General features: G+C 46.1%; 1 protein-coding gene across 1 annotated transcript in view; it reads left to right on the top strand.

Moving 5' to 3' along the window:
• The window catches only part of CA14 (carbonic anhydrase 14), a 96002-nt gene that overhangs the window by 21542 nt on the left and 55981 nt on the right, over positions 1-18479 (top strand). Inside the window, exon 3 of the mRNA XM_040333752.1 lies at positions 11592-11771. Within this exon, the coding sequence (XP_040189686.1) occupies positions 11592-11771 (180 nt within the window). The remainder of the gene's footprint in view (positions 1-11591; positions 11772-18479) is intronic.

The raw sequence follows: 18479 nt of genomic DNA, 5'->3' as shown, positions 1-18479 counted from the left end.
ATACTCTTTAGGACAGATCTCATGCCTGGAGTCCTTGAGAGATGTTGAGAGGCCGCCGATGTCCAACCATAAGGGCCTATGATGATGGGCTTTGGGCTTGTGTCAATGAAATCAGCTTGAGAGGCTTCTGATCATTCACAATTCATTGACAGGTGCAGTTGGTCTTCTGACCTGTCTTTGACTTGCTTCCATCTTCATGGACCTACACAGGTGGGCTCATACTCTGCTATCCTTCTGATGAAGCATGTCAAGGTATCTATTTTTTGATGCCTGTTCCAACTGTGTATGTCCAACTTGGTCCCTCTTAAAAGGATAATTTCACCCATGTACAGGGCCGCCATCAGGAATTATGGGGCCCCTTACACAGCTTCAGGCTTGAGAAGCGGGGGGGGGGGGTGCCTGCCGCCACTAATTGGGAAGCTGGGGAGGCGTGAATTGAGAAGTGGGGGGGTGGTGCAACGAATTGGGGGGGGGGGGGGTTGCCCCCCCCCAATATATATAAAAAAAGGGGGTTAGCCATCCGGTGCCCTGGGGGGCCCCTGGGGACCAATTTTGTATTGTAAAACTTTAATAAAAATGATTGAAACACATAATGTGCACAGGAGGTGTGCAGACCAAGGAACTCGACACAGGGATGGTGGGAACCCCTCATAATTGGCACAGCAGGTGTACAGACCCGGGAACTCAGCACAGGTATGGTGGGAACCCCTCATTATAGGCACAGGAGGTGTATAGGCCTAGGAACTCTGCACAGGGATGGTGGAAACCCCTCATAATGGGCACAGCAGATGTACAGACCCGGGAACTCAGCACAGGGATGGTGGGAACCCCTCATAATGGGCACAGCGGGTGTACAGACCTGGGAACTCAGCACAGGGATGGTGGGAACCCCCTTATAATGGGCACAGCAGGTGTACAGACCCGGGAACTTGGCACAGGGATAATGGGAACCCTTCATAATGGGCACAGCAGGTGTACAGACCCGGGAACTCAGCACAGGGATGGTGGGAACCCCTCAGGATGGGCACAGCAGGTGTACAGACCCGGGAACTCAGCACAGGGATGGTGGGAACCCCTCATAATGGGCACAGCAGGTGTACAGACCCGGGAACTCAGCGCAGGGGTGGTGGGAACCCCTCATAATGGGCACAGCAGGTGTACAGACCCGGGAACTCAGCACAGGGATAATGGGAACCCTTCATAATGGGCACAGCAGGTGTACAGACTCTGGAACTCGGCGCAGGGATGGCGAGAACCACTCCAAATGCCCCTTAACCCTGCCAGGTTCTCTTAAAGCTGTATTCCCTGTTATAACAACTTTCCATTATCTCCCCTGATTCTACATATCTGGCCTGTACAACGAGGCTTCTCATTCCGTGCCGCGACTATTTCTGGCGCCGGTTATATTTAGGACAGCCTTGTGAAGGTGAACTGTTTTTGGAAGCCGGGTTGAAATTCTCAGGCCGGTGATCTGATTGTTGAGGAGGCCGCTATGCTCCTCCTCCGGGGTTCCTCTACAGGTCACTTCGGCTTTATTTCCGGATGGTACATTAACATAGAAAAAGAAGGTTTTATTGAAATGCAAATAAGCCCCTTTCCTTTACATTGTAAATTCCTCCAGTTTAACGTCCTTGTACACAATGCAGGAATCCGAGGGGGTCATTTTCTGAGGTCACTAAAGCGAGAGTGATGACTGCAATGACTTCTTTTATTGCCGGCTATTCTCTCGGAGTTTCGGCGTAAAAGGCATTTAGAAAATTAGATTACGTCGTTGTTATTCAGTCAGGGACGGCAGTTCTCACATTGAGGCCTGAAAGGTTTTTCATTCCAAAATGTATTCAATTCATTAACAAAATCACATTTTCTTTTATATTCCTTTTAAATATAATTACATTTTATTTTTACCTATGTCCAGCATACGTACTTAAACTGATCTTGGCTTCACAGAGGCACTCATACTGGGAGAGGGAGAGGCTAGGAGCCAATCAGGTGTCTGCTGACCACAGGCGTATAGAGAGGAGTAAGGGAGTCCTCCAATCTCATCTGTATCTGAACCTTCTCTTGGTGCTACTTTTAAACCCAATCAGCTGCAGGCTGTGTTAATCCCCGCTCCTGCAGAACTCGGTGGCGACTGGTGCTCAGATTTTTTTTGGGGGGGGCGCAAACAAACTGAGAAAAAAAAAAATCAAACGCAGCCCCTGTGGCCATCAAACGCAGCCCCTGTGGCCATCAAACGCAGCCCCTGTGGCCATCAAACGCAGCCCCTGTGGCCATCAAACGCAGCCCCTGTGGCCATCAAACGCAGCCCCTGTGGCCATCAAACGCAGCCCCTGTGGCCATCAAACGCAGCCCCTGTGGCCATCAAACGCAGCCCCTGTGGCCATCAAACGCAGCCCCTGTGGCCATCAAACGCAGCCCCTGTGGCCATCAAACGCAGCCCCTGTGGCCATCAAACGCAGCCCCTGTGGCCATCAAACGCAGCCCCTGTGGCCATCAAACGCAGCCGCTGTGGCCTTCAAACGCAGCCGCTGTGGCCTTCAAACGCAGCCGCTGTGGCCTTCAAACGCAGCCGCTGTGGCCTTCAAACGCAGCCGCTGTGGCCTTCAAACGCAGCCGCTGTGGCCTTCAAACGCAGCCGCTGTGGCCTTCAAACGCAGCCGCTGTGGCCTTCAAACGCAGCCGCTGTGGCCTTCAAACGCAGCCGCTATACTCATCAATATCTTCCCCTGTGCCCATCAAACGTAGCTACTATACCCATCAATATCTGCCCCTGTGCCCATCAATATCTGCCCCTGTGCCCATCAATATCTGCCCCTGTGCCCATCAAACGTAGCTACTATACTCATCAATATCTGCCCCTGTGCCCATCAAACGTAGCTACTATACCGATCAATATCTTCCCCTGTGCCCATTAATATCTGCCCCTGTGCCCATTAATATCTGCCCCTGTGCCCATCAAACGTAGCTACTATACTCATTAATATCTTCCCCTGTGCCCATCAATATCTGCCGCTACTTTGCCCATCAATTGCCGCTACTTTGCCCATCAATTGCCGCCAGTGTGCCCATCAAATGCTGCCACTGTGCATCCCCCGCCCGCCCAGCACTTTCCCTGTCTCGGTGGGGCAGCGGGTCACGGCAATGTCCTCCGCGCTCCTTGATGTCTTCTCCCGTCCTCTCTTCCCATCCTCTGCTATGATTGGACGCCTGATAGGCGGCGTCCAATCACAGCGCTTTCATTTCAGCCAATCGGGTGACAGGTAACAGACCCAAGCACCTGATTGACTGACTGAGAGGCGGTTCAGAGGAAAGCAAATATTGATTCGCTTTCTTAACACAACGCTGAGTGAACAGCGAGCGCCCAGCACGGCGCCCGCTGTTCACCTTTTTGGACGCCTATTAAAGCCTACGGCTCTAATCGGGTGCTTCGAAAAAATAACCCGCCGCTGTAATTCAGGTGCCCAGCGCACGAAAAGGAGCCGGGCACCTGAATAGGAGGTGTCAGCGGCGACCATAGATTCATGCAATGCCTGAATCTATCTATGGTGATAGAGCGGTGGCAGGAGAAGGGGGCGGCGCCGGTGCGCCCTTTATGGACGCACCGCCGCTGGAGAGGAGTAAGTGAGTCCTCCAAACTCGTCTGTATCTGAAGCTCCTCTTTGTGCTACTTTAAAACCCAATCAGCTGCAGGTTGTGTTATTCCCGCCCCTGCAGAACTGGTAAACAAAGAGGCATGGACGCTGGATGATGTCAGTGTCCTTAGATGGACACAAGTCCATATTTAATCATTGTCATTGACTATATATGGGCATGTGTCCATATAAGGGCACTGACCTCTCCAGCATCCCACCCCTTTGTTTTATGTGTGCTAGGGGGCAAGGAATGACCCAACCCAGAGCTGATTGGATTCGAAAATGGCGTGAAGCATAGATGAGCTAGAGGACAACCAAACTCAACTTTAGAGGACAGAGCAGAATAAAGCGAGAGATGACCTCTTTAGTTGTTCTGCACCTTGATAGACCAGTTCGCAAAACAATTTATAGCCCGGGGTCTCCAAACTTTCTAAACAAAGGGCCAGTTTACTGTCCTTTTAAACTTTAGGGGGGCCGGACTGTGGCCATTGGGAGTAGAGATCAGTGTAAGGGGGAACTCTGTGGACTCTGATGTAAAGGGGAGCACTGCAGATCGTGATATAAAGGGAAACTCTGGTGTAAGGGGGTCTCTGGTTACCAGAGTTCCACCCCCCCCCCCCTCTCTATGGCAATAGTCCACATAGTTTCTCCTTACATCAGACTTTGCAGGATTCCCCCTTGCAGTCCAAGGCCGGAACTCTGCAGACCTTGATGTAAAGGGGAACTTTGATGTAAAGGGGAATACTGCAGACCATGCTGTAAGGGGAATACTGCAGACCATGGTGTAAGGGGAATGCTGCAGACCATGATGTAAAGGGGAATGCTGCAGACCATGCTGTAAGGGGAATGATGCAGACCATGATGTAAAGGGGAATGATGCAGACTATGATGTAAAGGGGAATACTGCAGAGCATGATGTAAAGGGGAATACTGCAGAGCATGATGTAAAGGGGAATACTGCAGAGCATGATGTAAAGGGGAATGCTGCAGACCATGATGTAAAGGGGAATGCTGCAGACCATGATGTAAAGGGGAATGCTGCAGACCATGATGTAAAGGGGAATGCTGCAGACCATGATGTAAAGGGGAATGCTGCAGACCATGATGTAAAGGGGAATGCTGCAGACCATGATGTAAAGGGGAATTCTGCAGACCATGATGTAAAGGGGAATTCTGCAGACCATGATGTAAAGGGGAATGCTGCAGACCATGATGTAAAGGGGAATGCTGCAGACCATGATGTAAAGGGGAATGCTGCAGACCATGATGTAACGGGGAATACTGCAGACCATGATGTAAAGGGGAATACTGCAGACCATGATGTAAGGGGAAATGCTGCGGACTCTGGTTTAAAGGGGAACTCTAGTGACCAGAGCACCCCCCCCCCCCTTCACTACATCAAAGTCCACAACATTGCCCTTTACATCAAACTTCCCACTTACATCAGGGTCTGCAGAGTTCCCACCTTACATTGTAAGGGGGAATCCTGCAGACCTGATGTAACGGACCTGAAGAAGGTGTCCCCACTGATAGGTTTCCCCTTGATTACTGCTCTGGTGACACTTTCTGTCCTAGCCAGTGACACTGATGACCAGAACAAAAACAAAGATTGAATGTCTCTAATGGGGACACAGCGATAGGAGGATGGAGTCCTGCAGTCAGCTGCATTGCCTCACTTCCTATATATAAATCTGCTGTACGTGTCAGACTTTTGGAAGGGAGAAAGCTGCAGGAATTCCTATTATGAATCAGCACTTACATCTGCCAAGTTTTCAGCTCTGTGTTTATCCCGCAGCTGTCATGTCTTTTCTATAGAAAAGAGATAAAACACAATGCCATTGCCTCATACAGGCGTATCCTCCTGATAGGGACCGATATGACTGAACCAGGCTGAAAGCTGATTTTAGGTCAAATGGTTAAAAATATGCAATTGAAATAGATAAGCTTTGTTATTCTGTTCATCAAGCCCTGAGATGACCGGTAACCCCTACCAGACAAAACAGCTAGGTCAGTGACCTCGCTCATCACCACTACAGTTGAGCAGCACAGCTTGCTCCTCACCGACACACCCCTTTCTGCTGATTGGAAAATAAAGGGGCATTGCTGGTATTCAACTCACTCACAAAAGCAGTAAGGATGAAGATGACAGCCCCAGGCACTAGTGTAGTCGCATATTTTCGATATTTAAAGGGTTGGTCCAATTCAAAAACCAAAAATTTTAATGGCGAGTTAAACCCTTACCTTCTGTTCCAGGGAAAGATGTAAAATTTCTGGTTTTCCTTCATACAACAGGAAACGCCTGGAATTCTCGCCAGAATTCCCATATTAAAGGGTTGTTAGGAGTAGACCTACCAATTGGGGGATTTGTTCTTACTTCTCGCTCTCGAGAGAACTGTCAAATTTTGAAGTATCCCTAATTTTCTGTGCCGGTCATTGGGAAGCCTGGACCTAAACGATGGAAAATTGTACCAAATACTTACCGTAATTTTCATTTTGTGGTGCTAATCCATGGCAGAATACATGTGGTACATGGATTGGCGCCAGGAAAATTGTATCAAATACTTACCGTAATTTTCCTTTCCTGGTGCTAATCCATGGCAGCATACATGTACATGGATTGACGCCAGGAAATTGTAAAATTGCATCAAATACTTACCATAATTTTCCTTTCCTGGCATCAGTCAATGACAACATAAATGTGGTACATGGATTGGAGCCAAGAAATTGTAAAATTGTATCAAATACTTACCATAATTTTCCTTTCCTGGTGCCAATCCATGGCAACATACATGTGGTACATGGATTGGCGGCAGGAAATTGGAAAATTGTATCAAATACTTACCGTAATTTTCCTTTCCTGGTGCTAATCCATGGCAGAATACATGTGGTACATGGATTGGCGGCAGGAAAATTGTATCAAATACTTACCGTAATTTTCCTTTCCTGGTGCTAATCCATGGCAGAATACATGTGGTACATGGATTGGCGGCAGGAAAATTGTATCAAATACTTACCGTAATTTTCCTTTCCTGGTGCTAATCCATGGCAGCATACATGTGCATCTTAAAGGTTTTTTGGGAGAACTCATCCCATTTTGCTTTCTAGGGTACTCCCTTAAATTTTGGATTATCTCTCACTTTCTGCCTTGGTCACTAAGGTCATTGGAGATGAGTTTGGGTTCAGTCTGAACCCAGAGAATGGAAAATTGTATCAAATACTTACCATAATTTTCCTTTCCTGACGTCAGTTAATGGCAACATACATGTGGTACATGGATTGGCGCCAGGAAATTGTAAAATTGCATCAAATACTTAGCATAATTTTCCTTTCCTGACGTCGGTTAATGGCAACATACATGTGGTACATGGATTGGCGGCAGGAAATTGGAAAATTGTATCAAATACTTACCCTAATTTTCCTTTCCTGACTTCAGTTAATGGCAACATACATGTGGTACATGGATTGGCGCCAAGAAATTGGAAAATTGTATCAAATACTTACCGTAATTTTCCTTTCCTGGTGCTAATCCATGGCAGAATACTTGTGGTACATGGGTTGGCAGCAGGAAAATTGTATCAAATACTTACCGTAATTTTCCTTTACTGGTGCTAATCCATGGCAGCATACATGTAGTACATGGATTGGCGGCAGGAAATTGGAAAATTGTATCAAATACTTACCGTGATTTTCCTTTCCTGGTGCTAATCCATGGCAGCATACATGTAGTACATGGATTCGCGGCAGGAAATTGGAAAATTGTATCAAATACTTACTGTGATTTTCCTTTCCTGGTGCTAATCCATGGCAGCATACATGTAGTACATGGATTCGCGGCAGGAAATTGGAAAATTGTATCAAATACTTACCGTAATTTTCCTTTCCTGGTGCTAATCCATGGCAGCATACATGTGCATCTTAAAGGTTTTTTGGGAGAACTCATCCCATTTTGCTTTCTAGGGTACTCCATTAAATTTTTGATTATCCCTCACTTTCTGCCTTGGTCACTAAGGTCATCAGAGATGAGTTTGGGTTCAGTCTGAACCCAGAGAATGGAAAATTTTATCAAATACTTGCCATTAACTGATGTCAGGAAAGGAAAATTATGGTAAGTATTTGATAAAATTTTCCATTCTCTGGGTTCAGACTGAACCCAAACTCATCTCCGATGACCTTAGTGACCAAGGCAGAAAGTGAGGGATAATCAAAAATTTAATGGAGTACCCTAGAGAGCAAAATGGGATGAGTTCTCCCAAAAAACCTTTAAGATGCACATGTATGCTGCCATGGATTAGCACCAGGAAAGGAAAATTACGGTAAGTATTTGATACAATCTTCCAATTTCCTGCCGCGAATCCATGTACTACATGTGTGCTGCCATGGATTAGCACCAGGAAAGGAAAATCACGGTAAGTATTTGATACAATTTTCCAATTTCCTGCCGCCAATCCATGTACTACATGTATGCTGCCATGGATTAGCACCAGTAAAGGAAAATTACGGTAAGTATTTGATACAATTTTCCTGCTGCCAACCCATGTACCACAAGTATTCTGCCATGGATTAGCACCAGGAAAGGAAAATTACGGTAAGTATTTGATACAATTTTCCAATTTCCTGCCACCAATCCATGTACTACATGTATGCTGCCATGGATTAGCACCAGGAAAGGAAAATTATGGTAAGTATTTGATACAATTTTACAATTTCTTGGCGCCAATCCATGTACCACATGTATGTTGCCATTAACTGAAGTCAGGAAAGGAAAATTAGGGTAAGTATTCGATACAATTTTCCAATTTCCTGCCACCAATCCATGTACTACATGTATGCTGCCATGGATTAGCACCAGGAAAGGAAAATTATGGTAAGTATTTGATACAATTTTACAATTTCCTGCCGCCAATCCATGTACCACATGTATGTTGCCATTAACTGATGTCAGGAAAGGAAAATTATGGTAACATACATGTGGTACATGGATTGGCGGCAGGAAATTGGAAAATTGTATCAAATACTTACTGTAATTTTCCTTTCCTGGTGCTAATCAATGGCAGCATACATGTGGTACATGGATTGGCGGCAGGAAAATTGTATCAAATACTTACCGTAATTTTCCTTTCCTGGTGCTAATCCATGGCAGCATACATGTAGTACATGGATTGGCGGCAGGAAATTGGAAAATTGTATCAAATACTTACCATAATTTTCCTTTCCTGGCATCAGTTAATGGCAACATACATATGTGGTACATGGATTGGAGCCAAGAAATTGTAAAATTGTATCAAATACTTACCATAATTTTCCTTTCCTGGTGCCAATCCTTGTACCACATGTATGCTGCTATGTTGGTGCCAGTAAAAAAGCTTCCAGTGTCTAATTATAATAATGGATCAGTCCAACCAAAACTGATATTTCAGTGGAGAGTTACCTTTGGTTCCCGGAGACATCTGTGAAATTTCAGATTTCCCTTCTTCCAACAGAAAATGCATGGATTTATCTCCAGTATTCCCATCTTAAAGGGTTGTTAGGAGAACTCATCCCATTTTTGCTCTCTAGGTTACTCCTTAAATTTTGGATTATTCCTCACTTTCTGCCCTGGTCACTAAGGTCATCGGGGATGAGCTTGGGTTCAGTCTGAACCCAGAGAATGGAAAATTGTATCAAACACTTGCCGAAATGTTCCTTTCCTGATGCCAATCTATGGCAGCATACATGTAGTACTTATATTGGATCCAGGAAATTGGAAAATTGTATCAAATACTTACCATAATTTTTCCTTTCCTGACGTCAGTCAATGGCAACATACATGTGGTACATGGATTGGCACCAGGATATTGGAAAATTGGATTAAATACTTACCGTAATTTTCCTTTCCTGATGCCAATCAATGGCAGCATACATGTAGTACTTCTGATTTCCCTTCATGGAACAGGAAATGCGTGGAATTCTCTCCATAATTCCCATCTTAACCACTTAAGGACCGCCTCCTGCACATATACGTCGGCAGAATGGTACGGCTGGGCACATGTACATACAGGTACGTCCTGTACTAGTACCCAGCCGTAGGTCGCGGGCGCACGCACGCGGGCCCTCCCACGACCCAGTCTGAAGCTCCGGGACCAGCGGCCCCGATCGCCACTGGATACACGCGATCGGTCCCCGGAACTGAAGAACGGGGAGAGCCGTGTGTAAACACGGCTTCCCCGTTCTTCACTGTGGCGGCTGCATTGATCGTGTTATCCCTTTTTATAGGGGGACACAATCGATGACGTCACACCACAGCCACACCCCCCTACAGATGTAAACACACTTTAGGGCACACATAACCCCATCAGCGCCCCCTTGTGGTTAACTCCCAAACTGCAACTGTCATTTTCACAATAAACAATGCATTTTAAATGAATTTTTTGCTGTGAAAATGACAATGGTCCCAAAAATGTGTCAAAATTGTCCAAAGTGTCCGCCACAATGTCGCAGTCACGAAAAAAATCGCCGCCATTAGTAGTAAAAAAACAATAATTAATAAAAATGCATCACCTATTTTGTAAACAATATCAATTTTGCGCAAACCAACCGATAAACGCTTATTGCGATTTTTTTTTTTTTTTTTTACCAAAAATCGGTAGAAGAATACGTATCGGCCTAAACTGAGTAAAAAAAATTAAAATTATATATTTTTGGGGGATGTTTATTATAGCAAAAAGTAAAAAATATTGCATTTGTTTTCAAAATTGTCGCTCTATTTTTGTTTATAGCGCAAAAAATAAAAACCGAAGAGGTGATCAAATACCATCAAAAGAAAGCTCTATTTGTGGGGAAAAAAGGACGCCAATTTTGTTTGGGAGCCACGTCGCATGACCGCGCAATTGTCAGTTAAAGCGACGCAATGCCGAAACGCAAAAAGGGGCAAGGTCCTTTTAGCTGCATTTTGGTCCGGGTCTTAAGTGGTTAAAGGGTTGTTAGGAGTAGATGTCTCAATTTGGAGGATTTGTTCTTACTTCTTGCTCTTGAGAGAATTGTAAAATTGTGAAGTATCTGTCATTTTCTGTCCCGGTCATTGGGGAGCATGAAACTAGAAAATGGAAAATTGTACCAAATGCTTACCGTAATTTTCCTTTCCTGGCACTAATTCATGGCAGCATACAATTGGTACATTGATTGGCGCCAGGAAATTGGAAAATGTTATCAAATACTTATCGTTCCTTTGCTGGTGCCAATCCATAGCAGCATACATGTGGTACATGGATTGGCACCAGAAAATTGGACCAAATACTTACCGTAATTTTTCCTTTTCTGGTGCCAATCCATGGCAGCATACATGTGGTACGTGGATTGGTGCCAAGAAAGTTGAAAATTTGAACAAATACTTACCATAATTTTCCTTTTGTGGCGTCAGTCCATGGCAACATGGATTGGCACCAGGAAACTGGAAAATTTGTATCAAATACTTATCGTAATTTTCCTTTCATGGTACCAATCCATATACCATATGTATGCTGCCAAGTTTCCAGTGCCTAAACATTGCGGCAAGTAACCTAATATGGCCATTGACCTAATAATGTGGTTGTTTGGCCATATTAGGTCAATGATGCCACAAGCACCCCCGCCCCTTTTTTTAACATGCACTTGCTGGGCGGGGAATGCCTGGGCCACAGTTGATTGGGTTGGCACTGAAGGCTCTTTCTGGGTTTGGACCAGACCCAAGCTCATCCCTAATGGTCTCTAGGACAAATAGACAGCAGGAATGTCCCCACTGGTGCCATAGACAGTTATGAAGAATTGACAAGCGTTTTAACCCTTCTACAATACATCCAAAGCTAAAAAAAAAAGATGGTGGAAACAAAAGGGAGACCGAAGGATCAAGTCCTTGTACACCTGCATGGAGTCCTTTTTAAAGGGATTGTCTAGGTCCTCTTGAATAATTGATCAGCATTGTCTTCTTTCTATCTTCTGTCGCAGGTGACCACGGCCAAGAACATTGGCCAGATTCCTTCCCTGACTGTAATGGAACTGCTCAATCTCCAATAAATATAAAGACGGGAGAAGTCACCTACAACGGCTCCTTACCCCCTATACAGCCAGTAAGATACAGAACTTCCGGAGACTCTACCTTCACCCTCACCAATAATGGACACACAGGTAAACAAGACTGTTTTTAACTTCTGAGCCATTAACCTGATGTGGACTCCTTTTACCATCTGGCATGGCACTCCTTCTGTTTTATTTTTTCTTTGCATGATGTTCTGGGCACCCACTGGAGGGTAGCCCCGTTGTGTTGTTTCCTAACCAGTCAGGGTGCTCTTTGGGTGGTTATTCTCTCTAGCACTGTACTATATGCATAAGGAATGAAATCTGAGCACCTCCTGCATGTTCTTTTTTGAAAGCTATAGAAATGGGTTAGGGGCTTTATAGGGAACCAGTCACTGTGCCCTGAATAGGCAAAGTGAGCTGTAATGAGCAGGACCCTCTGATTCCTCTTGTATTGGATCATATTGTAATTGTACCCGACTGCCTTCATTATGTAAAGTGCAAGCTGTTGGTGTGTGTGTGTGTATGAATGAATGTATGTATGTGTGTGTGTGTATGTATGTATATATATGTGTGTGTGTGTGTGTGTGTGTATATATGTGTGTATGTATATATATATATATATATAATCAGTGGCGGCTGGTGCTCACAATTTTTGGGGGGGCGCAAAGGAAAAAAAAAATTGCAGTCTCACTGTGCCCAAACGCAGCCACTGTTACATGCCATCAAATGCAGCCACTGTGCCATCAATTCGCACCACTGTGCCATCAATTCGCACCACTGTGCCATGCCATGAAACGCAGCCACTGTGCCATACATTGTCAACACTGTGCCATGCCATTAAACGCAGTCACTGTGCCATCCATTGTCACCACTGTGCCATGCCATTAAACGCAGCTACTGTGCCATCCATTGTCACCACTGTGCCATACATTGTCACCACTGTGCCATGCCATTAAACGCAGCCACTGTGCCATACATTGTCACCACTGTGCCATGCCATTAAACGCAGCCCCTGTGCCATCCATTGTCACCACTGTGCCATCCATTGTCACCACTGTGCCATGCCATTAAACGCAGCCACTGTGCCATCCATTGTCACCACTGTGCCATGCCATTAAACGCAGCCACTGTGCCCTTTAATGGTCGCCGCTGTGCCAATTGTCCCCACTGTGCCCTGTAAATTGCGTCCCCCCCCCCCCCCCCCCCGGCACTTGCCTTTACTGGAGTCAGGCATCCACGTCCCACGATGTCTTCTCCCGCCCTCGATGACTGACAGGTGTCTCAGCCAATCAGGTTACAGGTAGCCAGAACCGGCCAACGTGATTGGCTGAGACGCCTGTCATCTTATTCAAGGGGCGTACAGTCTGTGCGCTCCGAGAATAAGCTTCCGGGACCCGAGGGCTGTATTGGGAAAGCCTATCAGAGCCGTTGGCTTTGATAGACATTTCCCTACAGCCAACCAGCTGGCGTTATTCAGATGGCCGGACATTGAGCGCCGACCATCTGAATAACAGCGGCAGCGGCGAAAATAACATAGATTCGTGCAATGCATGAATCTATGTTATTTCACTCAGTGGCGGTGAGAGCCAGAGGGGGCGGCGATCCAGCGCCCTCTATGGACGAACGCCACTGATATATATATATATATATATATATATATATATATATATAATGTGTGTGTGTGTCCATCCCCCCTGAATTACAGCGGCGGGGTGTTTTTTGGAAGAACTTGATTAGAGCCATAGGCTTCTAATAGGCGCCCAAAAAGGTGAACAGCGGGCGCCATGCTGGGCGCTTGCTGATCACTCAGCGTTGTCTTGGCAAATAAAAGGAATTTGCTTTGCTAACACTGAACCGCTTCTCAGCCAATCGGGTGCTCTGGTCTGTTACCTGTCACCTGAAATGTCAGGCGCTGTGATTGGACGCCTGATAGGACGGAAGAAGACATCGAGGAGCGTGTAGGACGCCGCTGCTGACCCGCTGCAAGACGGGTAAGTGCCGGGCGATGCACACTGGCAGCATTTGATGGGCACAGTGGCTGCGCTTGATGGGCACAGTAACTGCGTTTAATGGGCACAGTGTCTGCAATTGAGGAATTTTTTTTCAGTTTGTTTGCACCCCCCCCCCAAAAAAAAATTTGCGCACCAGCCGCCACTGTAGGAGAGGGAGATGCAAGCAATCTTTGGGTGGGAGGGGCTGGGATTGCACACTGCATTTAACACCCTTAAAATCTGTACAGAGCACACCCCTGAACTCTGCACTCTGTGCGTAGCGCACTCCTCAACACTGTACTCTGTACGTAGTGCACCAATAAGCCCTGCACTCTGTACGTAGCGAAACCCTGAACGCTGCACTTTGTACACAGTGCACAGCTAAACTCCATATGTAGAGCACCCCTGAACACTGCACTCTGTGCATAGCATAATCCTGAACCCTGCACTCTGTACGTAACGCACTCCTGAACCCTGCACTCTGTACGTAACACACTCCTAAACCCTGCCCATTGTAGGTAGGGCACCCCAGATACAACTGTCCCGTTGAGGGTAACCATACTGGTGATGCGGCCTATGATGAAATTGGGTTTGACACCCTTGTCCTAGACTGTTTTGTCGGTGGAAGAGTGCAAAACATGCTGTGTGCCTGGCTGTGTACATTCAAGGGGCAAATAGGACCAAATTCACTCAATAATGACAGTTCTGTCCTAGGACAGAACTGTCCTTTTGACCCTTCTCAGCACCAGCCAGACAGACTTGTTGACGTTAATCCATTTCTGTCTGAACCTTTCAGGAAAAATATTCCATGAACTTTGGAGAGGAGCTTGTGACATTTAAACATGGCTGCACAGCTGTCCACACAGATATCGGCACGTTGGACCATACCAAAAATGTTTGGCATGTCCTACCAAGCTGTCTAATGAATTTTCCAACCCATACACATCTGCCAATGAGAGACAAAGTGACGGGTTCACCTGGTGTGTTGCCAATTCAGCACTTGTATGACAAATGTTCTCTTCTACAGAACTTTAGTAATATGAGTGGTGTCTAGTCATTATATTATCGGAGACTGACAACACATTTTAGTACCATTTATTATTATTATTTTTTTAACTTCAGATGATATTTTTATGTTTTTGCTACATCTGACACCTGTCCTTGTCCACTTGATCATCCCTTGTGCTATTTCGAAGTCCCAAATGCTTTTTGGGAATGTTAACATTGCTTCTCTGTCTTCTGGTGTCTAAGTTTGGAAAAATGTGAAGGTCAGGCTCCAAACCAGCTGGCTCCGCGTGCCAAAAATGATGAAGGATGTGACCTTTGTCCTCCTGTCACTCTTAATCAGGACTGGCTCCCATCAAGCTCAGGGCCTGTGTAGATAAGTGACCTGGAGACTTGACCCTGGAGGCATAAAGTTGGTTACAGACCTCAGCTGGAGGTTCGATGTGCATGCACAATCCAACATCTCAATGGTCTTTCTTGTCACACGTTATGATATAGACATACATTTTGTACTGCATGTTGCAGACACCCTCGGGCTTCGCTGTCATCCTGAAACTGTCAGAAGCTGAGCTTCCTCCTTTTAAGATGGTAACCCTGGAAGCGGCTATTTTGGGCGCCTATGCGGCCTTGAGTAACCTGCCATTCCGAGGCCCAGGGGATTTGGGAGGGGGGGGGGGCCTGGCGCCCCGAATGGGTCCCCGAAAGGCCCAGAGTCTCATGCATGTATGTCTCTATTGTTGGCCCCGAGCAGGCGGCGAGCGCCAGGACCGATCTGATCCCGAGCGCCGCTGAGTATGTCCGAGTCCTGCAGGTTTCGCCTTCTGGAGCCTGTGCAACACCAATGATGGACGTCCCACTGGTCCAGTGCCGGGACCTGCGACGTCCATCATAGGCGCTGCAGGCTCCAGAAGGCGGGAATTACAATGCGGCCGTCGCGCCACATCGGCGCTTGGGTGGGCGGCTCTCCTCTTCTCCCCTCTAGGCTCCTCGGCTCTCCTCTTTCTCGGCTCCTCCTCTGACGACTGACTGAATGACTGCCTGCTTTGACACCGCACACTACGACTGAGCTGAGGTAGGTCAGACAGTGTATGTAAATGTCGGTGTAGGTAGGCCAGTGTATGTAGGTCATGGCCCAGCCCAAACAAAACCCTTTGTCACATACACCATTCCCCCCCCCGCTACAGCCCCTGGTCTTTTTGCCACCTAGCAACGCTCCTGCCGAGGCCTCAAGGCTAGCTCCTGTGTTATCCCACCTACATAGTATTCCAGACCCATCCATGTGGGCAAAGAAGGGGATCACCACTTTGAAACATCTAGTCCTTGAGGGTAGACTTATGACGGTTCAGGAACTAAGACGATCCTACTCGCTACCGAGCTCTTTTCAGTTTAGATACTGGCAGCTGAACCACGTTTCTTGTAGTTGGTGACCAGGTTTGCACACATCTCAGGAGGGATTTTGGTCCACTCTTCTTTACAGATCTTCTCTAAATCCTTAAGGTTTCTTGGCTGTCGCTTGGCAACTCTAAGCTCCCTCCATTTTTTTTTATATAAGATTAAGGTCTTGAGACTGGCTAGGCCACTCCACTGACCTTAATGTGCTTCTTCTTGAGCCACTCCTTTGTTGCCTTGGCGGTATTTTTTGGGTCATTGTCTTGCTGGAAGACCCATCTACAAACCCATCTTCAGTGTTCTGGCTAAGGGAAGAAGGTTCTCATCCAAGATTTTACAATACATAGCCCCGTCCATTGGCCCCTCAATGCAGCAAAGTTGGCCTGGACCTTTATCAGAGAAACAGCCCCAAAGTATCATGTTTCCCCCTCCGTGTGTTACTGTAGGGATGGTGTTCTTAGGGTCATAGTCAGCATTTTTCTTCCTCCAAACATGGCAAGTCAAGTTATTGCCAAAGAGCTCAATTTTGGTCCCATCTTACCAGACCACTTTTTCCCAATCCTTCTCTGAATCATTTAGATCAGGGATATGCAATTAGCGGACCTCCAGCTTTTGCAAAACTACAAGTCCCATCATGCCTCTGGGTGTTATGCTTGTAGCTGTCAGAGTCTTGCTATGCCTCATGGGACTTGTAGTTCTGCAACAGCTGGAGGTCCGCTAATTGCATATACCTGATTTAGATGTTTATTGGCAAACTTCAGATGGGCCTGTACACAGGGCCGTCTTAATAGCATCATGGGCCCCTGGGCTATGTAATGCTCTGGGGCCCCTACAATGATGACAGTGCAGGTAAACAGACATCAAGTAGGTAGGAGGCAGACTGTCTCTCCTGTGTAACCATCACTCTCAGTGCCATCATGGGGCCCCCAATTTTGGGGCAGCTTGGGCTGAAGGACTAGCTGCTTTGGGAAAAGTGCAGGGGCCCCCCATACAGTTGGGGCCCCTGGGCAATGCCCAGGAGTGCCCTCTCATTAAGACAGCCCTGCCTCTACATGTGCCTTCTTGCTGGCGCTGCAGGAATTCAATCCATGGCGGTGTATTGTGCTACCAATGGTTGGTTTGGTGATTGTAATCCCAACTGCCTTGAGGTCTTTTACAAGCTTCTCCTGTGAAGTTCTGGGCTGACCCCTCACTTTTCTCATGATCATCGTTACACCATGAGGTGAAATCTTGCATGGAGGTCCAGACCGAGGGAGCGATTGATGGTTATTTTGTATTTCTTCCATTTGCGAATAATCACTTTAACAGTTGTCTCCTTTTTCACCAAGCTTCTTGCTGGGGGTCTTGTAGCCCATTCCAGCCTTGTGCAGGTCTACAATCTTGTCCACGACGTCCTTTGACAGCTCTTTGGTCTTGCTCATGATGGTGAGGTCTGAATGGAAGAAAGAGATTCTGTGGACAGGTGTTTTTTAAACACATAACGAGTTGTCGTTAAAGGCACCTTCCTAAGGCCAGGTTCACACTGGTACGACAAACGCTCCGACATTGGGAGCTCATGTCGCATGACGTTTAAAAATCAATGTTTCCCTATGGGAGCCGTCTTAAAGAGGAGTTCCACCCAAAAATGGAACTTCCTCTTAACCCACTCCTCTCCCCCTTACATGCCACATTTGGCATGTAATTTTTTTGGCGGGGCTTTAGGAGAAGGGGACTTCCTGTCCCACTTCCTCCTTCCGCCGAGGGGCTGCAAAGACGATTAACCACTTAAAGACCTCAGGTGTTTTTCAGATTTGGTGTTTGCAAGACTAAAACATTTTTTTCTGCTAGAAAATTACTTAAAACCCCCAAACATTATATATTTTTTTTTTCTAACACCCTAGAGAATAAAATGGCGGTCATTGCAATACTTTTTGTCACACCGTATTTGCGCAGCAGTCTTACAAGCGCACTTTTTTTGGAAAAAATTAACTTTTTTGAATTAAAAAATAAGACAACAATAAATTTGGCCCAATTTTTTTATATATTGTGAAAGATAATGTTACGCCGAGTAAAATGATACCCAACATGTCACACTTTAAAATTGCGCCCGCTCGTGGCATGGCGTCAAACTTTTACCCTTAAAAATCTAGATAGGCGACGTTTAAAAAATTCTATAAGTTGCATTTTTTGAGCTACAGAGTAGCTCTAGGGCTATAATTATTGCTCTCGCTCTAACGATCGCGGCGATACCTCACTTGTGTGATTTGAACACCGTTTTCATATGCGGGCGCTACTTGCGTATGCGTTCGCTTCTGCGCGCGAGCTAGTCAGGACGGGGCGCTTTAAAAAAATTTTTTTTTTTGTTTTCTTATTTAATTTTATTGATTTTATTATTTTTTACACTAAAATATAAAAAAAAAAAAAAAAATGATCACTTTTATTCCTATTACAA

This window comes from Rana temporaria, chromosome 13 (assembly GCF_905171775.1).
Source record: "Rana temporaria chromosome 13, aRanTem1.1, whole genome shotgun sequence".
In the NCBI taxonomy this organism is placed as follows: Eukaryota; Metazoa; Chordata; class Amphibia; order Anura; family Ranidae; genus Rana; species Rana temporaria.
Note: the sequence above shows the minus strand (reverse complement) of the source record. Positions and strands in the feature narration are given on the sequence as shown.